The sequence below is a fragment of the Ochotona princeps genome, chromosome 21 (genome assembly GCF_030435755.1).
Source record: "Ochotona princeps isolate mOchPri1 chromosome 21, mOchPri1.hap1, whole genome shotgun sequence".
Classification (NCBI taxonomy): Eukaryota; Metazoa; Chordata; class Mammalia; order Lagomorpha; family Ochotonidae; genus Ochotona; species Ochotona princeps.
Genome location: NC_080852.1, coordinates 21,124,051 through 21,149,157, shown reverse-complemented (window position 1 = coordinate 21,149,157; position 25,107 = coordinate 21,124,051). Strand labels below are relative to the sequence as shown.

Below are 25,107 nucleotides of genomic sequence, written 5' to 3'. Positions count from 1 at the left end.
CCCCAGTATCCAGCTCATGGCCTTAGACAGGCTTTGCTCTGAACACAAGCTCCAGGTCAGGCCACTGAGAAAGGTCCCAACACCCCAAATTCTAGCAAACACCATAAGAACCAAAACAGCTACATGGGTAGTCTCTTTCAAAAGCAAAGGACAATGTCCCTTGAGGTAAAGACTTTTCCTGAATTGCATACAGAATGTTCTGAGGTAGGGAATGGAGGTAGAGGCGATGGTTGGAGAGGAGTTACAACACAATGTAAATTCTCACCTTCAGCCTAGAGAAGCTAAAATGGATGAACCTAGGAAGGGCTAGAGAGCTGGAGAGAGGGCTGAGGCTGGAGCTTGCACTTTGAAGCCTCGAGTCCAGCTGAGAAAGAGCAAGATTCAGCGCCCCACCTTCATGGAGGTGCCCTGGGGTAAGCTTGGCATGCAGAGACCTGTCCGTGAAGATACAGGGTATTGCTAACAGTGCAGTACAGGGACTAACAGAAAGAGCCACCAGTGGGAAAATGAGGAAGAAGCCATGCACCAACATTCCCATCAGTCAAAAGACATCCATCAAGCCATGCCTCCCTTTCATGCATAGTGCTCCCAGAGCCTGGCAGTGCACTTGGCTAGGCAAAATGCACACCAGTTCCAGCATGGCTCACTCATGCCTCCTACCTGACTCACCTCACAGTGGCTGCATTTGCTTTCCTAGAGTTTATTACTGCCCAATAAACAAACACACGGGGTCTCCCTGCCTCCAGATCCATGAGTCTTGAACTGTTTGTCTTCAGGACCCCTTCTATTAAATTCCTGAGAGCCTCCCAGAATTTTTGCTTATGTAGATTACACCAATGAGTAATTACAAGAAACCAAAATTGGGAACTTCAAAAATAGTCATTCTTTAAAAAAATTAACATATTGCTTTGAATCTCATCCTCATATTTTATTGAAAATTAACTATATTGTCCAAAATGCAAAGAGAGGCAATGCTTTCTATGTCAGCAGTTCTCTTCCATGCCAGGCTGCGCGGCAGACAGCTGGACTCATGTCTCACTCCTACCATCCATGCACTGTGATTAGACGCTTCGCTCAACACATTACAAAGAAAACACCAAGTTTTGTAAGTGGTTGTTATCCGTTAGGTCTCAGGGATATCTATAGATCCTCAGATTGCATTTTGAAAACCACTGTTGCATGGCATCCCTCCACTCTGCCTCACGCAAATACAATCATGTCACTTCCTGTTTCCTCCAAACTGTCAGTGTGTGCCAATGGCTCAGAGAGTTAAGTCTAAACTTGGTTCAGGAAACCCTTCCCATCTGGCCCAGTCCAGGCCTGCCCAAACTCCATGGCTGCCCTCTTTTGCTAGACAGAATACTCTCGCCCACCACTTTCTACACACGGATGTCTGAACCTGCTCTGCTTGTTCATGCCTTTGAGCTTCACCCTTTCTCCTGCCAGAAGCACTCCTCTGCATTCTTTATAACTCTGCCTGCTGGTCACCTTCTCTAGGAAGCCTTACAGATCCACCTCTTAGATAAGCCTTTTCAAGACATCTGTTTTTTTGGAGTAGGTCTTACAAATGATGGTATTAAATCCTAAAAAGCATCTCCTACAATAAAAAGTAGACCTCTCGGCCACCCCAAACAGCTTTTCCTCCCCCAGGAAGCTATCACTATGATCATCTCCTATTGTATTCTTTCAGAGTTGCTGTGGACATAAATAAGCAAATCATTTGTTTTACTCAAACACTAACAAATCACCTGTAATTCTCTACACTTGCTAATCAGGGTATCTTAAAGGGGGCGGAGGCTTAATTACGTCAATCAAAGTGGGATAAAGGGTCATCTTCTGTCACCTGTTCACTGCCCAGATGTCCTCAATGGCCGTAGCTGAGCTAGACAAAAGCCAGGAGCTTCATCCAGGTCTCCCACAACAGCAACATCTTCTACTGCCTTTCCTAGGCCATTGTCAGGATTGGAAGTAGAGCAGCCAGTGCTTGAACTAGTGCCCATATGGGATGCCAGCACTGCAGGCAGCAGGTTTATCTGTTATGCCACAATGCTGGCCCCTACAGGGTATCTTTGAACTCTTCCGTGACATCAATTTAAAAAAATGGCTTCATTTTTTTTAATAGCTTCAAGTTTCATCTGTAAACATGCCAAAACTTACTTACATAAGCCCTTGCTGACTGGGAGTGCATGTGGTTGCTAATCTGCAGCTGAACATAAACCCATCTACTACATGCCTGACAAACTTGGCAGCATGCACATCGAGGAATGGAACCACTGGGTCTGAGGAAGTTGGTACGTGTGATTGTGATAACCTTGTCGTACTGCCCTCCATAAATCCTGATTTAATTTGTGCTCTCTCTGGGCATGCATGAGAGATTGCTCTCCTTGCCAAATTATGTCACCCAACCTTTGCATCTCTGCCAACATGGAGTGAAAAATGACGCCCTGGTCAAGTGTAACAGCTATTTCGCTAAGATGCTCAAACCTCTAGAGCTGTGCTATTCAGTACAGCAGCCACGAGGCACATGTGACTGTTGAAATGCACATTTTAAGAAATAAAAACAAGTCTGGCATGGTAGCCTAGTGGCTAAATTCCTCACTTTGTACACACCAGGATCCCATATGGGTGCCGGTTCATGTCCCAGTAGCTCCATTTCCAATCCAAGTGCTTGGGCCCCTGCCGCTATGAGGGGGATCCAGAAGAAGCTCCGGGCTCCTGGCTTCTGCCTGGCCCAATTGTGGCCACCGTAACCATGTGGGAAGTGAACTAGCAGGTAGAGTTCCTCTTCTATAACTCTGACTTCCAAATAAACACATAAATCTTAGACACACACACACACACACACACCTCACATTGGAGTACCTGGGCTCAATATCCAGCTCCACTCCTGGTTCCAGCTTCCTGATCATATAGATCCTGGGAAGCAGGAGGGGTCTGCGGTGCTGGATTACATACTTGGGTTCTTGCCATTCACCACACGAAGCCTGGGCTGAATTTCCAGCTTCTGGCTTCAGCCTGGTCCCTTTCTGGCTGTCGTGAACAATTGGTGAGTGAGCCAGCAGATGGGAGCCCCAGCTTTTTCATGGGTGGTCCACAGCATGTATCAGTGAGCACGGTGTTCTGTGGAGCCCTGGATCAATCATTTTGTCTCTTCACATAGTACTACTTGCAGCCTTTCTTGTCATGAGGAGAGTAGAGTCTCCGGTTCCTGCTCACACCCAACAGACGACAAAAGGAGAAAGGGCTACAGTGACCCTGCTGGTGAAGGTCCTGCCCTGACACTAAGCAGTCCACTTTCCACCTGGGCGGCCAAAGGCAGGAACCAGGGGGCATCGCTGACCCAAGCAAGCACTGACTTCCTGGTGACTGTTGAAACAATGCATCAGAGAACAAAGTGCCTTTGAAACTAAGAATAGAAGAATGGCTCCAAATAGGCTCTCCAGGATGCTGTGAGAACAAATACATGGCTCTCACCCCTGATCACCTTCCATGCTTGGCTGAAATATCCCAGGCACAGATCTTAGCAGTCCGTCTCCATGTCTCAGAATGAGGGCACATCCAGAGAAAAGAGCTGACACTGACCGGGGCCCTCGATGTCCACCCCATGACGGTGCTACAGTCAACACGTGGCTTGTATGTTTCTGCCCTCCGTGTCTGTAGCCTCCAATAGGAGGGACAAGAAAACTCAGATTTCTAACATGATCCATAAGCCTGATAGGCAGAATGAGTGTTGCGTTCTCAAAAGATGCCCAGGGCCCAGCGCGGTAGCCTAGTGGCTAGAGTTCTTGCTTTGCACGCATCGGGATCCCATATAAACACCAGTTCATGGCCCAGCTGCTCCACTTCCCATCCTTTTTGTGGCCTGGGGAAGTAGTTGAGGATGGCCCAAAGCCTTGCATGGGGACCTGGAAAGAAGTTCCTGGCTCCTGGCTTTGGATTGGCGCAACTCTGGCGCAGCTCCGACCACTGCAGCCACTTGGCGAATAAAACAGCGTATGGAAGATCTTCCTCTCTGTCTTTCCTCCTCTCAATATATCTGACTTTCCAATAAAAATTAAATAAATCTTTAAAAAAAAAAAAGATGCCCAGGAAATATCTAACTGTGTCCGACACAAGCCACCTGTTTGGGTGAAAACAACAGTATAATTAGCTGTGTGCCTCTGGGAAAGTGAACTAACCTCTCTGGGTCTCAGTTTCATAATTTATAACATAAATAGGTTAGATGCTATGCGTTTTCCTATCCCAGACGGTCTAAGAGTTCTGTGGTCGTAGCACACACACACATCCTTCAGCCCCAACACTTTCATCTTCACTGTCTCATTCATTCAGAAAACATACATTGGGCAGTTACTACAAGTCATACTCTGAAGCTGACCCTGGTGTACTAATGTGAAAAAAAATCTTTCTTTTTGTTAGAGAAGGAAAGAAAAGAGAGAGGAGGTTGGCTGAATGAGAGCAGAGACGGGTTTTCAAAAAATATTTATTTATTTGACAGAGTTGTGGGCCTGGCGCAGTAGCATAGTAGCTAAATCCTCACCTTACACACACCAGGATCCCATGTGGTTGCCAATTCATGCCCCGGCTGCTCCACTTCCCATTCAGCTCCCTGCTTGAGGCCTGGGGAATCAGCAGAGATCGGCCCAAAGCCTTGGGACCCTGTACCTGCATGGGACATCTGGAAGAAGCTCCTAGCTTTGGATCAGCTCAGCTCTGGCCCTTGCAGTTACTTGGGGAGTGAATCACTGGGTGGGAGATCTTTCTCTCTGTTATCTCCTTCTTTCTGTAAATCTGACTTTTCAATAAAAACAAATATTTTTTTAAAAGGAAAGAAAGAAAAGGTCAGAGTTAGAGAGACAGAGGGAGACATAGAGATCTTCCATCCACTGATTCACTTCCCAGAAGGCCACAACAGCCGGTGTCAGGTCAAAGTCAGGAGCTTCTTCCAGGCTTCCCACTTGGGTAGCAGGGGCCAAAGCTCTTGCACCATCCTCTGCTGATTTCCCACACCCTGTAGCAGGGAGCTGGATCAGAAGCACCTTGGTTGTCAGTGTCCTGAGCCGTGCCTTTTCCCGCTATTCCACAACACCTGCTTCTAGAACACAGTTCTTTACCCGGGTCCATGAGCTTGCAAGGAGACTTTCATATCTGCATGCACTTTGTCCAAAGAGAACACTAAAAAATGCACATGACCTCAAAAAAGCTGAGGGCAAAATTCTGTGAGGCTAATTCCCATGCCCAGTTCTTGGCAGGTGTGGGTATTTAAAGAGTTGGCACAAGAAACAGTCCACAAAGTATGTATGAGAACACGCAAGGCTTTGATCTCAGGTCTCTTGGATGCAAAGCCTGCCTCTCCCTCCAACCTCACTGTGTGATCTCTTTGCACACGGCTCCCGCTTGCTGCTATGTTTCCAGCAACCCTACCCTTGCTGACCCCAAAGCACTAATGAACATTTAGCAATGGAGGATGGGATTACACTTAGTGCAGTTGGGATCCACATAGAATTGGAAGGACCAAAAGAGATAACCCATGTGAAATATTCGCCACCACTAACAACACAAGAAGTACTGGCAGACAGTCATTCAAGCACATTTACTTAGGAGCCAGTATACACCAGGCCTTGGGTCCTCATCACCTCCATCCTTTGTTGCTGCTCTATTTATAACCCACCCGACCACAGCAGAGTACTCCATATAGAAACTATTCCTCTTCTGATGCAACTCTCTGCCAATACACCTGGAAGACCACAGATGACAGCCCAAGTACTTGGGTTTCTGTCACTCGTATGGAAGACCCAGACGGAGTTCTTGGCTCCTGACTATGGTCTGGTCCTGACCTGGCTGTTGTGAACATTTGTGGAGTGGACCAGCAGGTGGACGAAAGATTCAGCCTACCCACTCTGAGCATAGGTCTGAAGAGGTATGGCATCCCTGCTGGCCTTATCCTGTCTGATTCTAAGCTTTCCTTGTTGTTCTCTGTCTATCTATTCTAGTTTTTTTCTTTGTTTGTTTTGGGGGGTTTCTGGAGCGATCCTGATGGTCATTGCCAGAGAGAGTGGGGACCCAAAGTCGGAACCAGGCAAGGACCAGAGAAAGCTCCTCTCCCTAGTCCCGAAGGAAGTTTATTGTTCTGTTTTTGCGGTCTGCTCAGTGCTCCTGGTTGTCGTTCCAATGACCTTGGATCCTGCAAGGCAGGATTTGGGCTTCTTCCATCCCTTATGGTAGATCCAAATGGGGGTGGGTGACCTCAGAGTTCTCGGCCTCCGAAGGCACTCCAATTCCACCAAGGGGCTTTTTCTAAACTGATCCCAAGAAACTGGTCCACCCCTGCCACTCTTCAGAACTGGTTTTCCCAAGTGACACCCACGTCATCTATATTTAGATCCTAACACTACCAATTGTTTCTGTCTCAATACCCAGCTGGGGTCACCAGCTTGACCTTGCCTCCTCCGACTCACACGTCTGAGTATTCCATCAAGAAAGGTCTTTTCAGATCTGATCTGAATCAACTTCCCCTGCCATGGCTCTCCCATTTAGCACCCCCAGGCAAGCTGTAAAAACACGGATGGGATAGGAACCGCAAGATGAAGTGTCAGCCTTCCATGGATTATGCTGTTTCCTTCGCTCCACACAATCACACAGGGTCCATGTTAAGCTCAGGACAGAAGATTCTGTGGAGCCCTGTTATTGCCAAGCCTGCCAGACAAAAAATTCATTTCAGGAGTGACCACCAACACATTCACCAGTCAATACGATGTGGGGCACGCACCTCAGTTGGGTGCTGACCCTGCTAGGTTTAACATGAGTTATTTCTCCTAAGAAGGCATTGTCTGTTATCCCTATTTTAAAGGGGAAAAAAAAGAGATTGAGAAAGGTTGGTCACACATTGTGGATTTCACAGCTAGCAGGAAGCAAGTCACCAGCAACATATGTCTGATTCTAGAAGCCACGCTCTTAACTATTACATTGTACTGTTTTTCTACACACAAAGGGCCATCTTGACCAAACCTAAAAACATGAATCTATGAAATCTTTCATGGGTTTCCCTCCACATTCAGACAACATTTTGTCAGATTTTTGATTTTAGGAAATTCAGAGCTAACTCAGCAAAATGTACTCAATAGCATCTTCAAGAGTAATTACATTCTGAGTTCCAGTTGCTGTCTGTGGGGAATGTGTGCTCAAAACATTCATTAAATCATCCAACTTTGAAACAGGGCAGATGTGAAAACTATCTCTTATTTTTACTTGTTGTACAAGTAAGTATTTGCATAACATTGATTCAGATCAGAACTGAGTTTAGAGATATCTCTGACAGGTAGAGAAACTGAGTTCAGAGGTCACCGCTTTACTTACACTATCTGGATCACAGCAAACACCCAGGGTCTGGAGCACAAGTGTGCTTGCCAGTTGCACACAACAGGCAAGCTGGCAAGGGCTCCAACATTAAGTCATGACCTAGCGCCTAATGGCTAAGGTTGTCCTTTGTGGATCCATTCTATCGGAGTCTGAGATCTGATCTATTATGTCACCAGTTAGGTGACCATGGACAAGTGACTTATCTTCTCACAGCCTCACTTCAATCACTTTCAAAACGAGAAGCATCATAGTCAATCTCCACAGTATTATAAAGATTTTATGAGCTAATGTTTGTGAGGAAAGTGCTTTTGTACCGAGATAAGCAGCTAACAAATGCTATTAACATATTATTATTAACATTGCACTGATTCTAACATATAACGAATCATTTTAAATGTTGTTAATTTCAACATCTCAAAGACTTAAAAATTATTTTTCAAATGAGCAGACAGCTGGGTGTGTGAGATGGAAAAAGGAAAGAGACAGTCATATTACCCAAATCACATGAAAAGAGTAAAGATGTACTAGTACAATATGAATAAAACTTAAAAAGTAACTTAATGATTGGAGAAAATATTTTCAAGTCGTATATACAATACAGGATTATAATCCAGAATACAGAAAGAACTCCCAAAACTTATTAAAAAGTACTTGCTCCAGAAACAGAAAAAGGATTTACACAGACATGTCTTCAAATAAAACATACGAACGACTAAGAATACATATGAAATAATGTTGAGCATCACTAAAATCCTTAGAGAAATATAAATCAAAACTATCATGACCTCCATTAATTTAGTACTATAAAAAATGGAAAAGAACAAGTGCTAAAGAGATTGTGGAAAAATTGGAACTCTCATGCAGACAGGTGGAAACGTTAAATTGTGCAGCCATTGTGGAAAAAAAGAATTACTAGAAATCCAGAAACATCACTTCTGAGTAGATGCCCAAATAACTGAAAGCGGGGGCTCAAAGAGATATTTGTACACTCATGTTCATAGCAGCACTATTCACAATAGCTTAACGTGCAGGAGGCAACAAAAGGGTCTATTGATGAGGAGATAAAATGATATATCTATACAATGATATATTATTTGGCCTTTAGAAGGAAAAACATTTTTTAATAGATGATACAACATGGATGAATAGGTCACTAAATGAAACGAGTTAAGAAGACAAATGTGGATGGTCCCCAACAGAGGGTGGTTCAAAAGTTTTCAACTTTGTAATGGCTGAAAAGTAATACATAATTAGTAGAGACCTTGATTTGACTCTGTAGGCTAGCAATTTACGGGGCAATAATTCTGTTGTGATGCCAGGCAGTGACAGGGATCCATGGCTCCAACTGACCCTATGAGTACAAAGATAAACACCAACGTTCTACAGTTCACTGTGTTACTACACTGGGATACTTAGAAGGCTTGGTATATTCAGCTTAGTTTCAGCCTCATGCTATTTTCTACCCACAATAAGACTGATTGAGATGTAACCCACGGTAAACTAAAGGGCACCTGTACTGTTTGATTCAATATAAGAGATTTAAATCACTAAAGCAAAGAATGGTGTGGCGAGGAGGAAACTGGAAACTATTGCTAAGTGAGGTAGAGAGTTTCAGTATTACAAGATGAAACGAGTTACGAGGTGGATGGTGGTGACAACTGTACAACAATATGAATGTAGGTAAGAACACCCAACTGCACACTTAAACACGGTTCAGATGGTGCCTTTTATGGTATGTGTATCTCGTCCCAATAAATAAGACTAGAAGAACAAAGTAGACCTGAAACGGTCATGTGGTAAGAGCTGAACGAAGGTTCACAAAATGCAGTCTCAGGAACATGATTCTGATGAGAGGAAAGAGAAAGCCACAGGCATTTCCTTTGAAAATTAGTTTTGACTTCTCTGACACTCGAACCATCCTCCCTGCAAGAAACAAATTGAAGGGATGGGGAGAGTAAGTTCCAGAGCCCCTATCCCTTCTTCACCCTGAAAAACAACGTTTCCAGTGGTTTCTCCTAAAATCGCCCAAACCAAGCATCCCTGACCCTGCTCTCAATAAGTCTGACTCTGCGGCTCTTAGCTGACTTTAGCTTCCCAATTATGAACCCATGCAAAACACTATGACTATGAAAACACTGTGACAGGGAAACCCACAAAAAAGCTGCTCCAAGCAGAATGGACTGCTAATGCTCACAGCAGTCACCTTCCAATTCAAAGAGAAGACCACAGAAATCCATGTAGTGAATTAAAAAAAAAAAAAAAAAGTAACAGGACAGAAGGCAGATACAGGTTCTTTTTCCTCTTTCCCTTCCATAAGTGAAAAATGGACCTTATGCAACAAAGTAAAAGCTAGCATCTCAGAGTTCTCCACCCATCACAGGGACCAGGAAGGCACTGACAGCGATGCCCATCTCTTAGGGTCCCATCACCAGCAAGTACAACCCTCTCTGGTCTTCAACACAACCGCTTGGCAATCTTGATTCATATTAAACGCAGGCAGTACTTTTGGCTGCATCATGCAGGTGGTTTTAACAGCTGCTCCCTGCTCCATGACTTAAGATCGTTACATCCTCCCTCACTTCAGCCCCTGGCACCGCCCCGCGGGGCTTGGCTGGCGAGCCATCCCCCACCTCCTCCCCTCCACAGGGAGCTTACCTGCGTTGGGACAAAGAAGCAACACCACACCATGGGGCACTCCGACCTCATCCACCCGGACTCCCCGGCTCCTAACTGCAGCAGAGCCCCTTGTTTGGGATTCTCCGAGCAGGGCTCAGCATAGTTTCCCTGAAGGAACTCCTCCCCGCCACTTGGGCTGTACGACAGGAAGTGACAGGGGCCATCAGTTCCAAGTGTCAGAGAGCTGCACCAGCTGGGCACTCCCCACCTTGGGCGGATTCCTCATCCGCCTGCTGCTGTTCGCTGCCTGCTGGCATGGGAAGACACCATCAGAAACTCAGTTTCTAGTTGACAGTCTTCCCTGCCTTTCAGAAACAAACACTGCTTCCCAAGCCCCCAGCTGCAGTCACATTGGGCACCCCGGTAAGCTCTCACAGATGTACTACTTCAAGTCTAGAACTTTGAGGAACCTCAAGGATGGTCACGTGACAAAGCATCCCCCAGCAAAAGAGAAGCAGAGGGCAGGAGAGCTCAACGTGTTGTAAGAGGCATCAATAGCTCAAGTTCAGTTGAGATTCGTGGTTATGCAATAAGGTGGAGGAATCCACCATGGTGGGAGGGTTTGGGGAGGGGTGGGGAGAATCCAAGTACCTATGAAACTGTGTCACATAGTACAATGTAATTAATGAATTAAAAATAATAAATAAATTAAAAAAAAGAGGCATCAATAGCTCCCTTGAACTTCACTACAGCTAGCGTCCCTGCCCACGAGGCAGGGCTTGAGCACACTGAGTCCCAATTCAAAAGCAACTACACCCATCCGTTACTTTCCTCTTTTGTCTTGAAAATCTGGCCTCTTCCTTTAGAGTCCTTTTAAGCCAGCTGCATCTGGAAACATCCCTTTCAGCACTGGACGTGGGTGACCAGCGACCTTCCTGCTTTCCCCAAAGTCGCTGCGCAGAACACTTGGGGACCGCACAGGATTTCGCCAGCATAGAATGCCTTGCTCTGGTCTCTGCCATTGATAAAACCCTGACCTTTTGGATGGGGAGCACTGTTCCACAGTCAAGTACAAGGTTTCTGGTGGAAATCTACACCCAGTTCAGTCCTTCCCCACAAACTGGTCAGCACTCCTGCCCTCCTTGCCTGTTGCCTTTGGCAGTAGCAGCAACTTCACTACCAAGACACCTGCCAACAAGCCCCTCAGGCCAAGGAGCATCTGAAGGAAATGTGAGAAGAACGTGGTTCTCTTGCGGGGAGGGAGAGCACTTTCCCCTTGAACTAATCCTAGACTGATTCAAGCTAACTTCCGGGGCAGGGGGCGGAGAGGCAGGGGCCGAGGGGAAGACTGTGAATCGGAAAGAAGAACTGAAACCCGTGGGCCACAACCCTTCTTGGAAGAGGTGAGACTTCGAGGGTACCAGGGGAAGACTCAGGGCAGGAGGGAGAGCCAGCAGATGCTCTGGCAAGGAGGAGGCACAGCCTGCAGAAACACGGCACAGATCAGGGCCTGGCCATTTCTTCTGACACCCCCGCTCTCACCAGAAACAAGGATGCCAGCGAGGAAAGTGGTCATCACAAAGCAGACACCAAGATGGGAGAATTTTGAAAACAGTTTTTAAAGAAATGGCAGGGTTACAGAGAGAGGGGAAAAGACAGAGAGACACAGAGACCTTCCATTTGCTGGTTCACTCCCAAATGGTTGCAACAGTCAGAGCTGAGCTGGTCTGAAGGCATGAGCCATGAGCTTCTTCCAGGAGAGGGAGACGGAGACACAGATAGATTTGTGATCCACTGGGTTCACTCCTCAAATGCCCACAACAGTCCAGTAGAAGCTGGGAGCTGAAAACTCAATCCAGATCTCCCAAGTGGGTAGCAGGGACCCAGCTATTTCAGGCACCACCTGCTGTCTCCCAGGGTATACACTAGCAGCAGAGCGGACACTGAAACCAGGGCCCTGTGCTATATGGGATGCGAACATCTCCAGCAGCTTCCTGCCCATGTCCCAGGACTGCCCCAGTTTAAAAATTATGAAAGTAATATTGCCCTTATGTAAATGCAAGATATACAGAAAAATATAAAAGAAAACCTGAGTATCCCCAAAAGTCAGCTTTGTTTTTTCTCTATCCCATTTGCCAGAGGCACTGCTGTTAAAACTGGATTTGAACAGGGAATCACAAAGCCAAATGGCTTTGGGAACACAGGATAAGGCATGAGAGAGAAAAGGCCAGGGGGTCCAGGGTTTTCTAGAGTCCTTAGGTGACCAGACCTCACACTTGTTTCAAAAGAAACCTGAAAGTCCAGGTTTTACTTAAAATCTTACAAAATTTCGATGCTAGAAACTACTCACGCTTGCCAAAAGCACTAGACAGGAGGCCACACAACACAGTGTTGGCTGAATCTGGTCTAAGAGCCACAGTTTACAATCTCTGATATTGATCTCGATAAACATACATGAGTTGCTAGGAGTAACAGCTCATTTATTTATTCCATTAAAATGCAATAGTATCATTGTTCAACCACTTGCTTAAGATTTATTGATGTATTGAGGAACCAAGAAAAAGAGAGAGAGAGATCTTCTATCTGCTGGTTCACTTCCTAAGTGGTTTCAACCGTCAGGTCTGAGCTAGAGAGGAAGCTAGGAATCAGGAACTCCTTCCCACATAGGTGACAGGGACCCAAGTACTTGGACCATCTTTCACTGCTTTACCGGGTGCATTAGCAGGGAGCTGGAAAAAAATCAGAGCACCCAGGACTTGAATCAGCACTCTGATAAGCAAAACTGCTGTTACAGATCGCAGTTTAACCTGTTGTGCCGTAACGCCGGCCCTACCACTTGCGTTTTTCATTTCACCTCTAGGATATCTTTCCATGCCATATATAGTTTGAACTCCTACTGCAGAGCATCTTAGGAAAGTTCCTGAACTCATGTCACATTCCCTGCCTTGTGAAAAACCTGCAGACATGAAAGTTCATCTCAAGTGTTGCTGCTTAGCCATTTATGCCTCTGCCAACATTAAAAATTGAACTCATGATCCTAGTGCAGCCATGCAAAGATAGTAAAACATCATTAAGCACAATTACTGAAACTACAAATAGTGGCTGCCAGTATTTCTTGTCTAATATGAGCACTTGCCATGTATGACAGTCTTTCAGAAACTTCAGGGAAAATAGAATTAAAAGATACATTTTTGGAGGGCCAAGCGTGGTAGCCTAACAGCTAAAAGTCCTTGCCCTGCATGCGCCAGGATCCTATAAGGGTACTGGTTCTAATCCCGGAACCCTAGCTTCCCATCCAGCTCCCTGCTTGTGGCCTGGGAAAACAGTCGAGGACATCCACCACATTCGCATGGGAGACCCTGAAGAGGCTCCTGGCTTTGGTTTGGTTCAGCTTCGGCTGTTGCAGCCGCTTGGAGAGCGAATCAGTGGACAGAAGATTCTCCTCTCTGTTTCTCCTCTTCTCTGTATATATCTACCTTTCCAATAAAAATAAATAAATCTTTGAGAAAAAAACATACATTTTTTTCAAAAACACTTTGAAACTCACACATACTATTTTAAAGCATTCTTCACAATGTTTTTAATGATCCTTCATGTGCATGGATTTGAAAATGTTTTGGTGTTAAAAGAAAGTTATTTTTTCATTCTGTTTTCCATGAACTTTTGAATACATCCTCACATTTCCTCACTGGATGTTTCTTGGATGCTGCCCCAAAGGAGACTTTGCAGATTTGAACCGAGTCTCAGAAAACTCAGCACAGCCTGGCACCAGGGCCTGGAAATGGTCACAGTGGTCAACAGTGCAGCCTGTTGGGCTGACTGCAGAGCCCCTACTGCATGCACACAGTCCCTAGCACAGACAATCAGAAACCTGCAGCAGGAAAGTGAAAAAACTGACACGTTGGACAGCCAACCGCAAACCGCTGGAGAAGAGAAGGATCTCAACAATAGAATAATTCATCTGCTTCTTGGGAAAGAAGAGCCTCAACTTAAAGCCCTCCTTCACAGTCATTCAAAGTAAATTCTACAACATAGATTAGAGAGACCCGTTGGGAAAAAAAACAACCCTGTGAAATTCTGGGGGTGTGGGTTCTCAGGGCACATTATTTTTCAAGTATGTGGCACTGAATCATAGATTTCTATGTGGGAAACTACCTAGGAGGCACCTACAATGCAAAGACTGTTTTCCCCGACACCTGGTTAAACAACCAAGCTGGTGACAACCTCTTGTGAAACTACAGAGACTTGTACCAAAACAGGGGCCTGCCTGAGACACCACTGTCCTACACAGCTGAGGTTCCTGCGTGGATGTCTCACGTACCTGAGGGCATTGTCCGTGGAGAAGCCCCAAGCAGCTTTCCCACCAAATACATAACAAGGAACATATTCATCTGGGCTGTGGGAATTTCATTTGCACAAATCACAGATTTTAGTAGACTGATTCTTCATTAAAAGTTGGCAACAACAGTGGTTAAGACAACTGCCTGGACTCATCGGTCAAATGTCATAGAATACTATACGGGATTAAAAACACAAAACCCATGTATTTGTTGCCTACACGAGATATATCTCACCAACAAAGCTCAGCAGAAACTACAACTCATGGATGCTGATGTTTTTAGCTTCATTTCTTCAAAACACTTTTTCTCTCATTAAATTCTTTAATGACTCAGATCATACAGCAGCTTCATTTTCTTGAAGAAGGTTCTTGATTTCCTTTTTCACTTCTAAATGACACATCTGTCATTCAGCAGTATGTTCTTTAACTTAATGGTGTTTTTAATTTCTTTTTTCTTCCTGTTGTTGATATTGTATTGTGGCTTTTCATTTAAGTGGATGTATAGTAACTGTGTAACGGAGACCATCATATCCAGTGGCATATTGTTTAACTTCATGGCATTGTAAATTTCTGTTTTTCTTCCTGTTGTTGATTTTGTTTTGTGGCTCTTCACTTGGGGGGATTTATAGTGACTGTAGTGGAGACTCATGTCCAGAAGTGAGGATACAGTGTAGTGTGCATCTCTACTTCTGGATCGAGGATGGACTCCCAGTGAAACTGTTGCATGTGTCTTGACAATGGGGTGCTGGATTCTCTGCCACTGTCCATGCCTGCAACAATGGACTTATGACTGTCTATGAGGCACTATGCTTTCGTAATGATTTGGGAGAACTCAGTGGAAGGGAGGCGGGGAATTAGGGGAAAGTGTAGGGGAAATTCCAAGGCCTATGGACCTATATCATAAAATGATGATGATGATGATAATGATAATAATAATAAAAAAGTTTATGGTAAAAAAAAAAAACTTAGGGCTCAGCACAATGGTTCAACTGGCTTATCCTCTACCTCCAAACAACAGGATCAAATACAGGCACCAGTTGCTCCACTTCCCATCCAACTCCCTGTTACAGCCTGGGAAAGTAGCAGGGGATGGCTCAAAGCCTTGGAACCCTGCATCTGCATGGCCGACCTAGCAGAAGCTCCTGGCTTCAGATCAGCTTAGCTTCAGCCATGTAGGCACTTGGGGAACAAAACAGCAGAAGAAAGATCTTTCTCCCTATCTCTCCTTCTCTCTGTAAATCTACCTTTCCAATAAAAACAGATAACTTTTTAAAAAAAAACTATCCATGGATTCTTTTAATTTACATCACAATAAACTTATCTTTTCAATCCCATTTTTTGTGACTTTTCTAATGTTATCTGTACATTTGTATCTAAGCAGTTACCAATTTTATAGACTTCAAATAAAAAAGGGAGTTATAAGGTCTTTAATCCTATTCCATTTGATATCTTAATTTTTCAACAACTTAAAAAACAGGGCAGTAAAAAAAATAACTCCATTAGAAATGAGATGGTATCAATGCTCAAATTAATATATTGCACATTGATTTGACAAGTTTCCAACATAAAAAAAAAGTATATTTCAAAGATCTCAGGTTGATGAGACTATTGTCAAATTCAAGTAAGACAAACAAAAATCCATATCATGGTGAGAGAAGAGGACTTGGAGAGATCTTCTGATGCTCCCAGTTTGTCAGGAAGGCATAATGTACAGTAAGACAATGGGAAAGAAAAACAACTACAAAGTTTCTAGAGCCTGGGAACTTACACACTTTAATGCCTGCAAATCTACTCCCTGATATGATACAGTATATGCTCATAACTGCTGTGGCTGCATAAGTGCCATTGAATTTATAGCACCAGCAAAACAGAAAATGTGATGTATTTTATGCATGTCAGTATAGGAACAACCTATTCTTGTTCTACAGAAAATGGAAACTGGAAGTCAAACACCCTTTGCATACCAAAACAGGGTTTCAAACATTTTGTTAATTCCCACTTAAATTGTTCGGAGGTTTGGCACTGTTTGTTAATCTATCTCCTAATACATTGTTAAATGTGGCACTTCAAATGAAGCAAGTGGTCACCAGATGAGTGATTGAGAGCTCTGCTAGTAACTGATTTATTTTTCTTAAAATAATGTTGCATAAACTAATGGGGGAAAAAAGGAGGATCTATTCCCTCGTACTAGAGGCGTGGTTAATCTAAGCAAAACTTGACCTCTGCCCTCTTTATTTGAACTGTGGACAAGCTGGGGTAAAGGTAGGAGGGGCCAATTACCATACCAGACCAAGGCCAAGCAGACAGCAAGTTGACTTACTTGCAGAGACGTCAACCACTGGAAAATGTTGATGCTTTCTCCTAGGGCCCTGCTTAATATCCAGCTCAACAAGATTAGAGCATGATGGGAAGAAGCTGGGCACAGACCTGACCACCCAAGATCAAGAATGAACAAATACAAAAGTCTTCAACTATGTGTTTCAACACAAGAACTAAAAATAAAGATGCTCCAACATGGAAGTCCCAACGGAGTGTTAACCAAGCTCATTTGAGCACTTCACTCGCTGGCTTTGTTTCGAACAAGTGTCTGCGTGCTGGGATTTTTTTTTTTTTTCTCTCTCTAAACAAATCTGAGCGTTTATAACCAGATTCTTACATTATTTTGGCAACTGGTGCCCAGACAGCTCTATTAAACAATGCATGCACTAAATGAGGCCATGGTCCTCTGATGAATACTTTGAGGCAGCCCTCTACCCCTGGTCTCGTGTCTGGCTTCTTTTTCCTTGAGAATAACATCAGTGGAGCGAACTGGAAAGCTTCCATATGGAGCCTGTGCTGCTTGCAAACAGGCTAGCTGGCTGTACTTCTTGGGAGCACGAACAGCCAGTGTGGCGCTTTTGCAAATAACTGCCAAGTCACCTTCATTAGGCTGTCAGCTAAAAATGAAACCCGTGTGGGGTGCTGACCTCTGCCCAACTCTTCGGAAGAAAAAAAGGTTTAAAAATGGATTAGCTGATATCTATCAGCCAAAGAGCTTCCTTACTTGGAAATGACTTGCGTTCTGGCATTATATTGTCCAAACTGGTTAGAGGTAGGAAATCTGAAAATGGGAGGTGGGAGTGGTATTTCTGACACTGAAATGCACACTCAGGGGCATTTTTAAAAAGTCATCTGTTGGTTAAATAAAAAAAAAATCACTCTTGAAACACCAAATTTCTGAGTAAAAGAAAAAAATACATACATACAATAAAAGCAAAAATCATTTTCGTTAAAAAAAAAAAAGTTCCTCACCATTATGTTGATTCCAGATGACTCCTCAGGGATAATTTCTGGGAATTCCTGTCTGACTAAACGCATGAACAGTAAATTAATACATATGCTCTGTGATTGTTGGTTGTGTCACTTACTCGTTGGTAACCTGGTAAGTCATGCCTTACATCCTTTGACCCTCAGTTTCCTCATCTGTGAAATGGAAATAATAATTCCTTTACCTCTCACAGGGGTGTAGGGAGAACTATAGGATTAAGACTGACATGGTATTTAAAAGCTGAACAAAGGATGATGGGGGTCTTTGGAGTCCTCATTTCACTCCTTTTAAGATTTATTTGTATTGGAAAGGCAGATACACATAGAGGAAGAGAGACAGAGAGGAAGATCTTCCATCTGATGGTTCATTCCTCAAGTGGCCACAATCAGCTGAGCTGATCCGAAACTAGGAGCCAGGAGCTTCTTCCAGATCTCCTATGTGGGTGCAGGGTCCCAAGGCTTTGGGCCATCCTCGACTGCTTTCCCAGGCCACGAGCAGGGAGCTGGATGAGAAGTGGGGTGACCAGGACACAAACTGGTACCCATATGGGATCCCTAATCAGCCATCTTGATTCTCTCATCATTCCATTCTTTACACAGGTTTAAAATTTTACAAAACAAAATGTTAATTTGGGGTGGGGGTGGGGAAATCCCAGACCCTATGGAATTATAGGATAAAATTAAAAATTAAAAAAATTAAAAAACGAAAAAACAGAAGAAGAGGTTTTCTGGATCTAATTATGGATACTGGTTCAAACTTTCCTCTTAGCAAGTTGAGCAACTGGTGTTTAATCTGAAATTGACAGCTTGATTTTTCACCTTGATTTGAATGAGACCAGCAACTGAGCATCAGACAGGAAACAGGTCATGGAAATTTGCAATTTTTCATTTCCCTCCTTTTTTCCCAATAAGGGGGTTGGGGACATGAGAAGGCAGTTAAAATTCAAATCACATTTTTTAATGTTATAATGCTCACTTCCCAGGAGAGAACGGGCATGTGGCCTACAACACCTGCCTCTGCCTCCTGACCCCAGCTTCCCACTCAGGTCGATCGTGGGAGGCTGCAGGGATGGCTCCACCAGTTGAGTTCCTGCCACCCAGGTGAGAAACCTGCTTTGGGTCCCTGCCTATAGGCTTCAGGTCCTAGTTGCTGTGGCACTTGGGGAGTGAACGAGTAAATGGACGCTCACTCTCTCTTTAACTCTTTCTAACTCTCTCCAATAAATGTGTGCTTACAAAAAGAAACAGTAAGTAGGATAAGTTCAAGACACCTGTAAATGCCCCCAAGAAACTACCAAGAAATGAAAGGCAGTGCGGGCCCCTGTGACTCGAAGTACTACTCATTTTGTCTATATAGCAGTGCAAGTGGATTTTTTATTTTGTTTTGGTTTGGTTTGATTTGTGTGGGTTCATGTAGACTTAAAAAATAAATAGCGCCCCTCTTCAAACAAGAATCAGAATAGAATCACCAAAATGCTAGAAAACAGCAGACCCCCTGGGGGGGGGGGCGGGGAAGGGTTACTTGGAAAGGGATTTCATTTCCACCCCAGGGAAAAGGCTCTGGCTGGAAGCTCTGCACCTCCTCCCTGCTAGGGCCCTGCCCTGGAGACTGCCCCTTTAAGTCAGACTTCCTGGTAAGCAGAGGGATTTCCGTATGCAGCTTCCTGGAGACCGGGGGGGGGGGGGGGGGGGGGGGGGGGGGGCTGTAAACAATAAACTTTGCAGTCAAACCTTGGACAATCATTAGCCTGCACAGCCATAATGAGAAGCAATTATAACAGTTGACAATGGTTAGGGCATTTCCAACAGGAATGCAAATTTGTGATAAACAGGACAAATATGTTACCCCATACACCTGCACAAACAAAACTGATATTTCAAAAGCCAGTGCCTGGCCTCCCATCCCACTGAGAAATAGTTGCTTCCAAATGCAGAACTAATTTTTGGAATTAGTTCGCTTGCCTGCTTATGTTTGAAAAGCAGAGGCAGAGTGAGAGAAAGAGACACAGAGACAGAGAGATCTTCCAACTATTGGTTCACTCCTCGAATGCCTGCACCAGCCGGGGCTGGCCAGGCTGAAGCCAAGAGTCTGGAACTCCATCATAATTTCCCATAGGTTTGCCAGGGACCCGAGTATGTATGCTATCACCTGCTGCCTTGCAGGGTGTCCAATAGGAAGAAGTTGGATAGGAAGGCAGTTACCTATGCACCCTGATAAAGCAAGTGGCAGCCAAAGCACTATCTTCACCACTGCACCAAATGCCTTCCCCAGCACCATCTGGTTTCTTTCTTTCCTTAAGCATTGTCTGAAAACAAAGCAATCAGGCATGCCTCAAAAGCTATCACCTATCAGATGAATGCTGCTTGAGGTAGGTCCAGTGACTCCAAGTGTCCCTTCATTTGTCATTGTGACGGTTACCCTTTGCATGCCTTGTAGCTAAACTTCCTACATTTGGGGAAGCCCCCAGTACAGGAACCAGGACCCACAGTCTACAAAAGGCCACAAAAGTGCCACGCCCCCACTTTGCAACTGCACCTGCAGCCAGGGCAAGGTGCCTGGGTTCAGCTCAGCAAAGGAGCCAGCAGAGCTGCAGGCAACACTCATAGTTTAGCCTGTTGAGGCACATGGCCTTGAAGGACAGGGACCACAGAGGAAGAAGCCAGGCACAATCCTCAGGGTCTCCCTTGCCAAAATGTCATTACACCATACTGTTAAGGGTGTGTGGGGGTTGCCATGCTGAAGGGAAGAGACCAGAGAGAAGTGGGAAACTACATATTTCATTGAGAAAAGGAGGGATTTGTGCAGGAGGGTGGGCAGACAAGGCCACTGGAGCATAAGTAGGAAGGAATCCCATCCAACTCTATTCTGTAGGAAATGGGGAAGCAGAGCAGGTTTTTCACCAAGAACTACTGCATAGCTACAAATAAACTCTTCGTCAAGTCCAGTGGCCGCGGCTATGTAATGCCAATGAGATATGTGGGAGTTTAATTATTGCATCTTTTAAAATGCACATGTAGAGCGAGGAACAGGAGTGTACATTGGGTGCGATGGTTAAGATGCTACTGAGGACACCCACATCCTGTATCAAAGCTCTGGGGTTCAAGTCCTTCCTGACGTATCTGGATCTCTGCCACACAGGAGTCCCAGCTCAAGTTCCAGCAGCCTGGCTCAGCCTTGGCTACTGGGGGTATTGGGGAGCAAAAAAGTAGATGGAAGATCTCGGTCTTTCAAACAAATAAGAATAATTTTTTTAAGTTGCCAGTTACACATGCAGCGGCCCAGAGTGAGGAATTTTAATAACAACACTGAGAACATTCCATTTCCACCCTCTGTGACTCCCACTCAGGACTTGTTAGAAACCAAGATAAGCTTGCCCTTAAGACAGGTGGAGTTAGACTTAGCTGTGCGCTGTACCCTCCTGCCAATGTGAAATTCCACAGGAGCTCCCAGGGAGAAAACTTAGGGAGAAAAGAAGGAATTCCCCTACCCATGAGCTGATGACTTGAGCTAGCTCTGCAAGAACTTGGCCTCTGAGCTGGGTCTTCATTAAAGAGAACGGCTGAGTTTTACTTTTTAAAGAACGAATGCAGCTGAGGAAGGAAAAGGCCTCCAGCACTGACTGCCTACCCAGGGCAGCCCCACAATGACCCTTGGAGGCTTCTTCATGAGATATCCATGTAGTGTCAGGTCCCAGGAACTGTTCTTGCCTCCATGTACAGGCCAGACCAGAGGCTCCCCGCCCCGTCAAGGTGGTCAGTGCATAGTCTCCAGGACGCAAGGGTTCCTCGTGCTCCGGCTCCTCTTGTCCTACAGGATACAGTTAGAGTGGAATTCTGGGCCAGACAACTTAGGTGCAAATTCCAGGACTGGGACTGACTGCATGGCCTTCATACCCTCATTTGTTAAACGAAGTAATGAGAGCACTTATCAGAAAAGTGGTTATGCAGATCAAGCATGTCACTAAGGCGGGGGGGGGGGGAGGGGGGGGAGGGGGGTGCGGGGCGGGGAGGTCCTTCAGAAAGTTCATGGGGGAAAAAAAGGATAAAAAGATAAACTTATTTTGGTGCAAAAACATTTTGAAAATCAGGTTGCCCCTGAGGGATTTTCTTCTATGTATGGATCTCAAAATTTCTAGCAACAAAATAAATTTATCTTTTTGAAAGAGTTACAGAGAGAGTGAGTGAGTGAAAGAGAGAGAGAGAGAGAGAGAGAGAGAACGAGAGAAAGGATCTTCTATCTGCTGGTTCACTCCCCAAAGGACTTCACTGAGCTAGGCCAAATACAGAATCCAAGAGCTTCATCTGGGTCTCCCACAGGGTGTAGGGCCCAAGCACTAGGGCTATTTTATGCTTTTCCTAGACCATTAGCAGGGAGCTGGATTAGAAGTGGAATAGCCAGGAATGATACTTAACAGAATTCTGGCATAACAGGTGGTATCTTTACCCACTACATTAACCCTAATAAATTTACCTTTTAACTTAATTTTCCATGAGCATTTTGAGATCCCTTTGTGTAAGGAAGTGAGAGCTGTGTGGGCACACAGCAACAGCAGCAATTCCCCAGAGACCGGAGGTACATAATCATGCAGTACATCCCAAGAATAACCACTTAGCACAAAAGAAGCCATTACAAATGCTGACAGCAGCTAGGATATCTCTTGGAGGAACATAAATATGTACAAACAGCTGCTGCCAGTAGGACTATGTATACTAATCCTGATTATATATAATTATCGTATGACATATAAGAACAGTTATTTTTGGTATAATATACATACAATGTACATTAATAGTGACATTCTTTCTTTTTTAAGATTTATTTGTTTTTTTATTACAAAGTCAGATATACAGAGAGGAGGAGAGACAGAGAGGAAGATCTTCCATCCGATGATTCACTCCCCAAGTGACCTCAACAGCCGGTGCTGTGCCGATCCGAAGCCGGGAACCTGGAACCTCTTCCAGGTCTCCCACATGGGTGCAGGGTCCCAAAGCTTTGGGCCGTCCTTGACTGCTTTCCCAGGCCACAAGCAGGGAGCTGGATGGGAAGTGGAGCTGCTGGGATTAGAACCGGCGCCCATATGGGATCCCGGGGCGTTCAAGGTGAGGACTTTAGCCGCTAGGCCACGGCGCCGGGCCCAATAGTGACATTCTGATGATTTACTTTTCTTACTTTAAGGAACAAAGAGAATAATGCTAAAAATAATGAATGGTCTGAGTAGGGAATCCCAAGTGCAGGTGCCTGGGAAGACCTTGTGTAATGATCTGGAACACCTGCAGGCACAATGTCAGGGTTATCTACCCAAACGCTGCAACCATTGTGTTGGGCTCCAGTCCACGCTGTGCCACACAGAAGCTGAAGACTTGAGAAAGTCACTGCACCTGTAAAACCTTGACTTCCTTGCCTCTGCAAAGGGGCTAACAACATCACTCCTCGGTGGTGTTCAATTCTACGTAATTTCTCCCAGCAATTCCATGAATCAAATATAGTTATGATGCCCACTTTATGGATGAGAAAACCTAAGGCACAGAGAGGTTAAGTAACCACCAAAGGCATAGAGCTAGAGGGACACGCAGGAAATCAGATCCCGAGCCAGCAGCCTCAGTCAGCCCTCAACTCTGCAGGCCCTACACAGTGTGAGAAGAATGTACCCCAGGCCGTTGGCAGGATTAGGGGCAGGGCAGGAATCACACCTCCTCAGAAGGGTGTGTGTATCCTAATTGTGGACCCTTAGGAAAGGTGTTAAAGACATCTGCAGCCAGCGAAATAAAACTCCCCCTTTTTGAGCATCCCCCTCATAGTCATCTCATCACCATGGCAACCCCCTTGGGGCAAGAACACTGAGGACCAGAGAGACTGAATCCCCAGCCTGTGGGCACAGAGCTTGTCAGTGGCACCATGGGCACACACATCTGGTCTATCCTGCTCCTGCCTGGGCAACCCTCATATCACTCAGGCACACTCTGTCCTCCTGGCCCCCCATCTCGAAAGCACAAATCTCCTCGTTCCACACCAAGATAATGACCCCTGGGGAGCAAGCAGGGGCCACCGTGGCACAAACTATAATTACTGCAGAGAACAATTTGCATTCCAAATCCAAGATGCGCTCAGGGCTCCACCGGAGTCATGTAACCAGCTTAGTCTCTGCCCAAAGCTCTCTTGAGACAGAAACATAGTTGAAGAAGTGAGACACAGCAGGGTTTGAGAAACAGGCCTCTGCCCCCAGCAGTCCATGCGCAGAAAACACCCAAGGTTGAGGGAAACCCTAAATGCCTTTGTGGCAGCATCAGGAAAACAGCAGCCAGGAGAGTAGAAGGGCAGGGCCGTGCCAGTAAACAATCAAAGCCAGGAAATGAATTACATAAGTTGGGAACTCCAGGAAGAGAGAATGACAAGCTCCCTCCTCCGTCACAAGCTGCCGGCTTGCCTAGCAGTCACACCTCAGGACACTTAGGTTGGCAGAGGTCTACTGTGCAGGTGTTATGAGAACTGTGGATATGCACCAAGTTCCAGAAAGATCTATCTAGAGACAAAGAATGCTATAATATTGGGTGTTCTGAAACAGAGGACAGTGAGGCAAACAGGAATAAGAGCATAAATCTATTTTAAATATTTATTTATTTTTTATTGGAAAGGTGGATATACAGTAAGGAGAGACAGAGAGGAAGATCTTCTGTCTGATGCTTCACTCCCCAAGCTGCTGCAACGACTGGAGCTGAGACAATCTGATGCCAGGAGCCAGGAGCTCTTCTGGGTCTCCTATGTGGATGCAGGGTCCCAAAGCTTGGGCCATCCTTGACTGCTTTTCCAGGTCACAAGCAGGGAGCTGGATGGGAAGCGGGGCCGCCGGGATTAAAACTGGTGCCCACATGGGATCCAAGTGTGTGCAAGGAGAGGACTTTAGCCACTATGCTATCACGCCAGGCCCAAGAGCATAATTTTTAAAATTATTTTCTTCAAGATGTATTTATTTGAAACACAAAGTAGCAGAGACAGAGACAGAGGGAAATCTTCAGCCTACTGGTTCCCTCCCCAGATGACTTCAATAGATAGGGTTAGGCGAAGGCTGAAGCCAGGAACCTGAAACTCCACCTGGTCCCCCAAGTGGCTGGCACAGGCATCTTTTATTGCCTTCCCAGGGGCATGAGCAGAGAGCTAGATTTGAAATGGAGTAGGTAGGATTAGAATGAGTGCTCAGGTGGGATGCAAGCATCACAAACGGTGGCTTAATCCGCTGTGCCACAACATCATAAAACAGATCACAAGCAGGGTTCAAAATTGTGTTTCCACAGCCAACACTAGGGCACAGTGGGTTCAGCCATCAACTGTAAGAGATAGACAAATGACTTCCAATCCACTGCTTCACTCCCCAAATGCCAGCAATGGCCCAGATGGGCAAACCTGGGAGGCAGGAACTGACTCCAAGTCTCCTACACGGGTGGCAGGGACTCAACCACTTGAGGTATTGCTTGCCATTTCACAGAATGCACAT

At 45.2% G+C, this 25,107-nt stretch overlaps 1 protein-coding gene across 6 annotated transcripts in view; it reads right to left on the bottom strand.

Annotated features, from left to right (window-relative positions):
- Nucleotides 1–25,107, bottom strand: part of ARHGEF3 (Rho guanine nucleotide exchange factor 3) — a 284,081-nt gene that overhangs the window by 158,899 nt on the left and 100,075 nt on the right. Inside the window, exon 1 of one of the 6 annotated variants that reach the window (XM_004581558.4) lies at nucleotides 10,012–10,244. The exons of the other annotated variants lie outside the window; for them this stretch is intronic. Within the exon in view, the coding sequence (XP_004581615.1) occupies nucleotides 10,012–10,062 (51 nt within the window). The 5' untranslated portion in view covers nucleotides 10,063–10,244. Of the gene's footprint in view, nucleotides 1–10,011; nucleotides 10,245–25,107 lie in introns of those variants that run through there. 6 annotated transcript variants of the gene reach the window in all.